This window comes from Palaemon carinicauda, chromosome 42 (assembly GCF_036898095.1).
Source record: "Palaemon carinicauda isolate YSFRI2023 chromosome 42, ASM3689809v2, whole genome shotgun sequence".
Classification (NCBI taxonomy): domain Eukaryota; kingdom Metazoa; phylum Arthropoda; class Malacostraca; order Decapoda; family Palaemonidae; genus Palaemon; species Palaemon carinicauda.
The window spans coordinates 42,994,165-43,006,664 of record NC_090766.1 but is presented as its reverse complement, the minus strand read 5'-3'; the positions used below and the strand labels follow the sequence as shown (position 1 = coordinate 43,006,664).

Genomic DNA, 12,500 nt, shown 5'->3' with positions numbered 1-12,500 from the left:
ATATATGTATATGTATATACCGTATATATACATGTATATATATATATATATGTATATATATATATATATATATATATATATATATATATATATATATATATATATATATATATATATATATATATATATACTGTATATATGTATATATATACATATATATATGTATATATATACATATATATACACATATATATGTATATATATATATATATATATATATATATATATATATATATATACATATATATATATATATATATATATATATATATATATATATATATATATATATATATATATATATATATTGTAAATATAAACTGAAAAATAACGAGCGAATATACAAGTAAGTCAACCTCTTAATAATAGATGACAGATTTTCAATATTCATTAAATTATATATGTATTCATTCATTCCCTTATTTTTCAATTTATTTACTTATTCAATCATTAGTTTATTTATATATCGATATATTCATGTAGTTATTTATTCATTCAATTATTTGTTAATTTGTGAAAAATACAAGAAAGTTTATGTTAAATGGAATATCTATCTAAAAGACCTCTGAATAATACTATATCTAATATATTATTCTTCTCTAGTTTGAAGAGAATTTTTAATTACTAAGATCATTTATCTCTTTATTTCTTTACATACCTCTTCAAAGGCAACTGTTATGAATCCGCGGGTAGAGGCCATCATCCAAAATCTGAAATAACAATAAAAGTTATTATTATTATTATTATTATTATTATTATTATTATTATTATTATTATTATTATCTTTATTATTATTATTATTGTTATTGTTATTATTATTATTGTTGTTGTTGTTGTTGTTGTTAAAAACCAAGACCTTTCTGTAGGTCTTGATAAGCTAACTTCCACGACGACTGAGGAAACATTGGAAAGAATTCTTATAGAAATCAATATTATATAAAGTCATGAATGAAGTAGGAAAAAAAATTAATAGTTATAAATTATATGTTAGACCACTGAATATTAAAATGGAAAAACTATGTATGATCTAAATCCTTCGTTCGCAGCAAACGATATCTATTCTTGCAAACTTTCACTAAATGATAATAATGATGATAATTATAGAAACATTAAAAGTTCCTTCGTATAGTTGGTTATTAATTGCCAACCTAAAGTTATAGAAATGAGCAGCTTATTGTTTGAGTTTGCTATTCTAAATTTTGAGTAACTGCAGACCTTAAGCTATAGAAATGAGCTACTTATTGTTTCAGATTGCTATTCTAAATTTTAAGTAACTGCAGACCTTAAGCTATAGAAATGAGCTACTTATTGTTTCAGATTGCTATTCTAAATTTTGAGTAACTGCAGACCTTAAGCTATAGAAATGAGCTACTTATTGTTTCAGTTTGCTATTCTAAAGATTGAGTAACTGCAGACCTTAAGCTATAGAAATGAGCTACTTATTGTTTCAGTTTGCTATTCTAAAGATTGAGTAACTGCAGACCTTAAGCTATAGAAATAATCAGTTCATTTTTCTAGTTTGCAATTCTAAATTTCGAGTCGATTTATAACTTTAGGCGAAAAGAGACAGTTTTGAAAGATGATGTAATTTGTTCCTTCTTTCGACGCGTAAATGTAAATATGAACGAAACTATTTTTAAAGCGGTTCGTGAGTATTACCTTCAAATCATTTTACGAGCAAAAATACAATGAAAATATGGTCTGTAACGAACTCATATCCACCTATTTTATCCATGACTTTATATTTACCCAAACCGTTAATGCCAGTCTTAGTTTGAAGCAAGTTCCAGAGACTGTCTAGAACGTTTGATATCTTTCACAAGACTGACGATTGCCAGTGTCTAGTTACGAGCAAGGGCTCCCTTATTCTATATACCTTGGTTACGAGTATCCCTCGTCGAAGGAAAAGGTTAAATTAGAATCTGAATTCAGGATTGTCAGCCACACCTGTTGTCTGACAGATAAAGCCACCTCTTCGGGAGTTTACTACATGATAATTTCAAGGGTTTGATCACTTGTTTATTTAGACAAGGCTTCGGGAAGGCATCGTGGAAATAGTTTTCAAATATTTCTTTTGCCTCTTAATTAGATACGTCCATCAATTGGCTTTGTAGTGATAGGGACTTGAATAAACAATGCAACCTTTATCTCCCGGTTGGACACTGAATTACTTGCGCCTCTTGAAAGATTCTTTCTTCTGAGAATGAAAATAGAGGGAGAGAATAAATGAACAGAACCAAAACTATACATAAAAAGAAGAATAAAATCTATAGAATCCTTGATTCATTTTGGTTCGGGAAATGTCACAGAAATAAACAAATTCCTGTTTTTCTTTATCCCTTGCATTTCATGGCCTTCACTTTAGACTTTTCGTAACGAGCGAGTCTTACGAAGTATCATGGAGTATAGTGATATAAATTTTCTATCAAGAAGTGGATCTTATGATAAAACAAAAATCTAAAATCTTTCCATGAGAAATGGCGATGAAAATGAGTTACATTGAGTAGATTATGCAAGCTTACAGGCTGGCAATGCAAGAGCCCGTGCTTCAAATTAGGTGGGGTAATCATAAGAGAACTATGCGTGACAAACAAAGTTTCTTTTGTCAGCTTATCTGCACAGAAGAAAATACTTTGCAAAGAATTGCAAAACCTGAATACATTCTATTGTAATTCATACAAAATTTCCGCTAAAATGCACCACAAATACATACTGTAGTCCAACCTGTTTTTTATTTCCTATGTATGAGTTAGTTTTAGTAAGAAACTTAATGTATAAGTAAAAAAATTATATTTGCACGTTTTCCAATATAAAGATCCAAACCTTTTTTTGAGCTTATCTTTTGTAATTGGTCTCGCTCAACAACTATTGGGCTACTGGAATTGTTATTGATCTCGCTTATCAACTATTGGGCTACTGGAATTGTTATTGATCTCGCTTATCAACTATTGGGCTACTGGAATTGTTATTGATCTCGCTCAACAACTATTGGGCTACTGGAATTGTTATTGATCTCGCTTATCAACTATTGGGCTACTGGAATTGTTATTGATCTCGCTCAACAACTATTGGGCTACTGGAATTGTTATTGATCTCGCTTATCAACTATTGGGCTACTGGAATTGTTATTGATCTCGCTCAACAACTATTGGGCTACTGGAATTGTTATTGATCTCGCTTATCAACTATTGGGCTACTGGAATTGTTATTGATCTCGCTCATCAACTATTGGGCTACTGGAATTGTTATTGATCTCCCTCATCAACTATTGGGCTACTGGAATTTTTATTGATCTCCCTCATCAACTATCGGGCTACTGGAATTGTTATTGATCTCCCTCATCAACTATTGGGCTACTGGAATTGTTATTGACCTCGCTCATCAACTATTGGGCTACTGGAATTGTTATTGATCTCGCTCATCAACTATTGGGCTACTGGAATTGTTATTGATCTCGCTCATCAACTATTGGGCTACTGGAATTGTTATTGATCTCGCTCATCAACTATTGGGCTACTGGAATTGTTATTGACCTCGCTCAACAACTATTGGGCTACTGGAATTGTTATTGATCTCGCTTATCAACTATTGGGCTACTGGAATTGTTATTGACCTCGCTTATCAACTATTGGGCTACTGGAATTGTTATTGATCTCGCTCATCAACTATTGGGCTACTGGAATTGTTATTGATCTCGCTTATCAACTATTGGGCTACTGGAATTGTTATTGACCTCACTCATCAACTATTGGGCTACTGGAATTGTTATTGATCTCGCTCATCAACTATTGGGCTACTGGAATTGTTATTGATCTCCCTCATCAACTATTGGGCTACTGGAATTGTTATTGACCTCGCTCATCAACTATTGGGCTACTGGAATTGTTATTGACCTCGCTTATCAACTATTGGGCTACTGGAATTGTTATTGATCTCCCTCATCAACTATTGGGCTACTGGAATTGTTATTGACCTCGCTCATCAACTATTGGGCTACTGGAATTGTTATTGACCTCGCTCATCAACTATTGGGCTACTGGAATTGTTATTGATCTCGCTTATCAACTATTGGGCTACTGGAATTGTTATTGATCTCGCTCATCAACTATTGGGCTACTGGAATTGTTATTGATCTCGCTCATCAACTATTGGGCTACTGGAATTGTTATTGATCTCGCTTATCAACTATTGGGCTACTGGAATTGTTATTGACCTCGCTCATCAACTATTGGGCTACTGGAATTGTTATTGACCTCGCTCATCAACGATTGGGCTACTGGAATTGTTATTGATCTCGCTTATCAACTATTGGGCTACTGGAATTGTTATTGATCTCGCTCATCAACTATTGGGCTACTGGAATTGTTATTGATCTCCCTCATCAACTATTGGGCTACTGGAATTGTTATTGATCTCGCTCATCAACTATTGGGCTACTGGAATTGTTATTGACCTCGCTCATCAACTATTGGGCTACTGGAATTGTTATTGATCTCGCTTATCAACTATTGGGCTACTGGAATTGTTATTGATCTCCCTCATCAACTATTGGGCTACTGGAATTGTTATTGACCTCGCTCATCAACTATTGGGCTACTGGAATTGTTATTGATCTCCCTCATCAACTATTGGGCTACTGGAATTATTGACCTCGCTCATCAACTATTGGGCTACTGGAATTGTTATTGATCTCCCTCATCAACTATTGGGCTACTAGAATTGTTATTGACCTCGCTCATCAACTCTTGGGCTACTGGAATTGTTATTGATCTCCCTCATCAACTATTGGGCTACTGGAATTGTTATTGATCTCCCTCATCAACTATTGGGCTACTGGAATTGTTATTGATCTCCCTCATCAACTATTGGGCTACTGGAATTGTTATTGATCTCCCTCATCAACTATCGGGCTACTGGAATTGTTATTGATCTCCCTCATCAACTATTGGGCTACTGGAATTGTTATTGACCTCGCTCATCAACTATTGGGCTACTGGAATTGTTATTGATCTCGCTTATCAACTATTGGGCTACTGGAATTGTTATTGATCTCGCTCATCAACTATTGGGCTACTGGAATTGTTATTGACCTCGCTCAACAACTATTGGGCTACTGGAATTGTTATTGATCTCGCTTATCAACTATTGGGCTACTGGAATTGTTATTGACCTCGCTTATCAACTATTGGGCTACTGGAATTGTTATTGATCTCGCTCATCAACTATTGGGCTACTGGAATTGTTATTGATCTCGCTTATCAACTATTGGGCTACTGGAATTGTTATTGACCTCGCTCATCAACTATTGGGCTACTGGAATTGTTATTGATCTCGCTCATCAACTATTGGGCTACTGGAATTGTTATTGATCTCGCTCATCAACTCTTGGGCTACTGGAATTGTTATTGATCTCGCTTATCAACTCTTGGGCTACTGGAATTGTTATTGATCTCGCTTATCAACTATTGGGCTACTGGAATTGTTATTGATCTCGCTTATCAACTCTTGGGGTACTGGAATTGTTATTGATCTCGCTTATCAACTCTTGGGCTACTGGAATTGTTATTGACCTCGCTTAACAACTATTGGGCTACTGGAATTGTTATTGATCTCGCTTATCAACTCTTGGGCTACTGGAATTGTTATTGACCTCGCTTAACAACTATTGGGCTACTGGAATTGTTATTGATCTCGCTTATCAACTCTTGGGCTACTGGAATTGTTATTAACCTCGCTTAACAACTATTGGGCTACTGGAATTGTTATTGATCTCGCTTATCAACTCTTGGGCTACTGGAACTATGGGAACAACACCCAAAGTCTATATAATATATCTATAAACCTTGATAACACATACTATAGAGGATTGAATATACAGTAGTAGGGCATAATATCACGAGCATAGAAATTATTATAATATCTACCTTAAATCGATATACCAAGCATTAATTCTTCTTCTTTTAAGGAGTTAGCTACTGTACTGTCATTGTTTAGTGGCTACTTTCCTCTTGGTAAGGGTAGAAGAGACTCTTTAGCTATGTTCAGCAGCTCTTCTTGGACACTCCAAAATCAAAGCTTTGTTCACTCTAATCTTAGGTAGTGCCATAACCTCTGTACCATGGTCTTCCACTGTCTTGGGTTAAAGTTCTCTTGCTTGAGGCACAATATTCTATTTGATTCTCTATTTCCTTTACTCAAAGAGCTATTTTCCCCGTTGAAGCCCTTGGGCTTATAGCATCTTGCTTGTCCAAATAGGGTTGTAACTTAGCTAATAATAAGAATAATAATAATTATGGAAGTTGTCACCTAGGTATGTAGAATAAAGTTAGAGAGGTCAAGGGCCCCGTGAGAAACCATATGAAGGGTATCTCTGTGCAGAGAGAAATGATGACATAGGTGGCACCACTAAGTTGATGACACAGTTGCCTCTGACCCCTCTTTTTTACACCCCAGGTCAACGCACTGTGTGTTTTGATGATGTGCAGGATTAATAGAGACCATTAATCCTGGATGATGAGTACCCCAAATTCCAGGAAAGTTCACATAGTAACGACCACCATCCATCTCCTGGATGAAGCATCTTAGCCCCACAGAGACAAGTGCCATGCAACCTACCCTCTGAAGCTGGGTGGAGGGTGTCGGGCACGAGCTATGCTCGAGTGATGTCGTCTTCGTCGTCTGGCTCATGTTACCTCCGAGCACAGTTGAGACCTAAACCGTACCTCCGAGCATCTAAAGTCTAAACTCTAAAGTAACGACACCGTGATGTATTTTCTAAACATATCTCTGTATTGAACTATCAATGTACTGTAAATATTAAATTTGCCCCACTGCCTCTTGCGCGACATGGAAGGAAGTAATTTTTGGGAATGACTGTTAACGAAACCTTGAAATCATTATTTCCAGAGTGATTTTTCAGTTAGTAAATTCATTAAGATACGGTGAACTATGACAAGCCTTCAATAAGCACCATAAATTCTTATGATTACCCGTTAATGAATCAATATCTGTGACTGATTATGTAATAAACATCTCTGTCATAAAAGTTAATTCTTTCACGATCGCTCAACCCTAACGCCTACTTTGACTTTAATATAAATCATTGTGTGCTTGAACTGAACATTATATTATGTCACACAGTAATCATGACACGTTCTGTACAACGAATATTAAGCTGTCAGTTATAGGCTAAAGATTCGCATTTTATGATTGATATGTTTCAAAACTAAATTAAAACTTTTATAATAACCACACCATTAATCCATTCTTATCACTATTCCTATTTATTGCTATGAATTAAAAAAATCCAGTATAATCGCCAATTGAGGTAAAGACGGGAATAAATTCAACAAATGAAAAACTACAGACATTGTGAAAGAAAGGCAGATGTTCAATTTCTTAATTATTAATTCAAAGAAGAATACACTTCGAAAGCCTGGGGTGGACGGAGGTCCCCAGGGTGGTGGGAGGTCCTGAGGGGAGGAGGAAACTTCCTATGGGTGAGGGGGGTGACTTTTCTCCTCCCCAAAAAGAGGTCCCGTTCCTACTTTAAACGGATTCATTATTTAACTTCTCTGACGCACCTTTCCAGTCCCACGATAATCGAGATGTAAAGAGATAAATATTGTTTGAAATTCTTTATTTATTTATTTATTTATTTATTTTTTTTTTATTTATTTTTTTTAAAAATTAGACTGAGGTTATGTAGTCACTTATGATTGTTAGCTTTGTTTTTAGTCAGTCTATCTATGTTATCAAAATAAAAATTGGTGAATTTTGAGTGACATTTTACGAAAGATGTGCGTGATGGTTAAAAGCAAAATAACAAATACATATATATATATATATATATATACACACACATATATATATATACAGTATATATATATATATATATATACATATATATATATATATATATGTGTGTGTGTGTGCCTAGTAGATGTAGATATAAACTTGCACATATATATAGACAACAGTCACATATAAATACATACACAAATGCTTACAATAACAAATTCAGACTCAGAGCCAAGGCGAAACGCTTTCTATGGTATATATATATATATATATATATGTGTATATATATATATATATATGTAATATGTGTGCATATACGTACACATATTACATATATATATATATATATAGTGTATATATATATATATATATAGTATATATATATATATACATATATATATATATATATATGTATATATATATATATATATGTGTGTATATATATATATATATATGTAATATGTGTGCATATACGTACACATATTACATATATATATATATATATATATAGTGTATATATATATATATATAGTGTATATATATAGTATATATATACATATATATATATATATATCATCTTCATCATCATCATCAGCAGGAGCAGCAGGACAAATGCCTCAGACATGTACTTCCATTCGAGTCTTCTTATGGTCTTTGTATGCCAATCTATACCTACAAATCTGTTTTGTTCGTCAATCTATCGTCTTCTTTTCCTTCCCTGTTACTGTTTTTAGAATGATATATTGTTAATTTATTCTCATCATTTATTTATTTCCTTACTTCCTTTCCTCACTGGGCTATTTTTCCCTGTTGGGGCCCTTGGGCTTATAGCATCTTGCTTTTCCAACTAGGGTTGTAGCTTGGCTAGTAATAATAATAATAATAATAATAATAATAATATATGTATATGTATAATTTATATATATACATATATATATATATATATATATATATATATGTATACATATATATATATATATATATATGTGTGTGTGTGTGTGTGTGTGTGTCTGTGTGTGTAATCTAATAGATAAAAATACCTTCTCTCAATAACCAAACATTACTCATCCCTGTTAAAATTCAGTCCGTGTTCACTGCCATGCTCAACTTATGTAGAGAAAAAAATAAGTTCATGTGGGCAGACTTGGATGTGGTCTGACAAGGTTAAGGTCAACCGTCACGACGTAGGCTGTCTAAACAAGAAAGCAGCTTTTGCTGTGTGTGTATGTATGTGTATATATATATATATATATATGCATACATATATGAAAAATTTATTTTAATGTTGTTATACATATAGAAAGATTTAGGTACACGAATGAGTGAGGACTGTGATAGTAGACAAATGTTTCATATATTCATCTGTGTTTGTTTTTATGAAGGTGACACGTTGTTTTGTTGGCAACTTAAAGGCGTGGAACAGTAACTAATTATAATTCAACGACATCGTTGATCCTTCTCATGTATACAAATGTAAGGATTTTACACTGATGGTAAAACCGATATACGAATATACAAATATAACAATCAGAGGGGACAGTGTAGTTTTTAGATTTAGTGGTATTTTAACTTGTATTATTAGGATTTACATCGGGTCTTTAAAAAACAACAAATCTACGATCAATTTTCAATAATGTCAATCATTTGATGATATTTATTCTGACTCTTTGCTTATATAGCAGCAGGTGTTTTTTTTTTTTAAGCGAATTGTTTGTTATTCGACACCGCCTATAGAAGGACAATATTTTAGCCAGTTGTATCGCTATTATAACTTTATTCCTATTTTACCCAAAACTTTTGTGTTGTTACAAAAGGAAAAGGACCCGATAAAGGGTAGTGAATTCGGATAACATATGATACTCTAGAAGGAGACCGAGAGAGATTTTGAATTAGATGTAGACCATGTTATACAGAAATGACAATTGTCACAATTATAACCTCGCTCACTAAAGTACTTAAGGCATAGTAAGGTAAAAACACAGAAATGTTTTGACCACGATGATCTCCGAGGTAAAAACACAGAAATGTTTTGACCACGATGGTCTCCGAGGTAAAAACACAGAAATGTTTTGACCACGAAGGTCTCCGAGGTAAAAACACAGAAATGTTTTGACCACGATGGTCTCCGAGGTAAAAACACAGAAATGTTTTGACCACGAAGGTCTCCGAGGTAAAAACACAGAAATGTTTTGACCACGATGGTCTCCGAGGTAAAAACACAGAAATGTTTTGACCACGAAGGTCTCCGAGGTAAAAACACAGAAATGTTTTGACCACGATGGTCTCCGAGGTAAAAACACAGAAATGTTTTGACCACGATGATCTCCGAGGTAAAAACACAGAAATGTTTTGACCACGATGGTCTCCGAGGTAAAAACACAGAAATGTTTTGACCACGATGGTCTCCGAGGTAAAAACACAGAAATGTTTTGACCACGAAGGTCTCCGAGGTAAAAACACAGAAATGTTTTGACCACGATGGTCTCCGAGGTAAAAACACAGAAATGTTTTGACCACGAAGGTCTCCGAGGTAAAAACACAGAAATGTTTTGACCACGATGGTCTCCGAGGTAAAAAACACAGAAATGTTTTGACCACGAAGGTCTCCGAGGTAAAAACACAGAAATGTTTTGACCACGATGGTCTCCGAGGTAAAAACACAGAAATGTTTTGACCACGAAGGTCTCCGAGGTAAAAACACAGAAATGTTTTGACCACGATGGTCTCCGAGGTAAAAACACAGAAATGTTTTGACCACGATGGTCTCCGAGGTAAAAACACAGAAATGTTTTGACCACGAAGGTCTCCGAGGTAAAAACACAGAAATGTTTTGACCACGATGGTCTCCGAGGTAAAAACACAGAAATGTTTTGACCACGAAGGTCTCCGAGGTAAAAACACAGAAATGTTTTGACCACGATGGTCTCCGAGGTAAAAACACAGAAATGTTTTGACCACGAAGGTCTCCGAGGTAAAAACACAGAAATGTTTTGACCACGATGGTCTCCGAGGTAAAAACACAGAAATGTTTTGACCACGAAGGTCTCCGAGGTAAAAACACAGAAATGTTTTGACCACGATGGTCTCCGAGGTAAAAACACAGAAATGTTTTGACCACGATGGTCTCCGAGGTAAAAACACAGAAATGTTTTGACCACGAAGGTCTCCGAGGTAAAAACACAGAAATGTTTTGACCACGAAGGTCTCCGAGGTAAAAACACAGAAATGTTTTGACCACGAAGGTCTCCGAGGTAGAAGCACAGAAATGTGGAGGTGAGTATCTCGAACGCCACTTACTTTCTTACAGTATCATTATTATTAATATTATCATTACTACTAGCTAAGCTACAACGCTAGTTGGAAAAGCAATATGCTATAAGCCCAATGGCTCCAACAGGGAAAAGTACCCCAGTGAGGAAAGGAAACAAGGAAATATAAAATGTTTTAAGAACACCACCACCCCCAAAATAAATATTTCCTATATAAACTATAAAAACTTTAACAAAACAAGAGGAAGAGAAATAAGACAGAATAGTCTGCCCTCGTGTACCCTCAAGCAAAAAAACTCCAACCCAAGACAGTGGAAGACCATGATACAGAGGCTATGGCACTACCCTTAAATTAGAGAACAATGGTTTGATTTTGGAGTGTCCTTCTCCTAGAAAAGCTGCTTACCATAGCTAAAGAGTCTCTTCTACCCTTGCCAAGAGGAAAGTGTCCACTGAACAATTACTGTGCATTAGTTAACACCTTGGATGAAGAGGAATTGTTTGGTAGTGTCAGTGTTGTCAGGTGTGCAAGGACAGAGGAGAATTTGGATGAAATAGGCCAGACTATTCGGTGTATGTGTAGGCAAAAGGAAAAATTAACCGTCACCAGGGAGAAGGGTGCAATCTAGTACAGTCTTGCCAGTCAAAGTCAATACGTCTCTCATCTATTAGAATATCTTCCATCTGACCACGTACTGTAGTTCCAGTTTCTTGAACATATGAGTAAGGGTGGAGCAAGAGACTATTTATGGGAATAATTCTCTCTCTCTCTCTCTCTCTCTCTCTCTCTCTCTCATATATATACATATATATTATATATATATATATGTATATATATATATATATATATATACATACATACATACATATATATATAATGTGTGCTTGTACAAAGAGAGAGAGAGAGAGAGAGAGAGAGAGAGAGAGAGAAAGGGTGTGGTGAGAAGTCGATTTGCCTTCCTCCTCCGAGACCTTGAGGACCCTCCTTTGCCTCGGGCAAAGAAGGATTCCTTCCCTCCGTCTCATCCCGGACTTTCAGTAGCTTCGAGACATTGCTTTGCATGTTTTTATATGAGTAATAATAATAAATACTACTACTACTACTACTACTACTATTACTAATACTAATAATAATATTATTATAATTATTGTTATTATTATTACTAGACAAGCTACAACCCTAGTTGGAAAAGCAAGATACGCTAAACCATGGGCTCCAATGCAAAAAAATAGCCCAGTGAGGAAAGGAAATAAATAAATGATGAGAACAAATTAACAATAAATCATTCTAATAATAACAACAACAATAATAATAATAATAATAATAATAATAATAATAATAATAATAATAATAATAAAACGATGTTCTTTGTATTTTTATATATTTGTCTCTTCATATTACTATCAAAACCAAACCTAATTGATCTACGT

The 12,500-nt window shown here is 34.4% G+C and overlaps 1 protein-coding gene across 1 annotated transcript in view; it reads right to left on the bottom strand.

Annotated features, from left to right (window-relative positions):
- Positions 1-12,500, bottom strand: part of LOC137633217 (glutamate receptor-like) — a 58,969-nt gene that overhangs the window by 7,337 nt on the left and 39,132 nt on the right. Inside the window, exon 2 of the mRNA XM_068365386.1 lies at positions 659-710. Within this exon, the coding sequence (XP_068221487.1) occupies positions 659-703 (45 nt within the window). The 5' untranslated portion in view covers positions 704-710. The remainder of the gene's footprint in view (positions 1-658; positions 711-12,500) is intronic.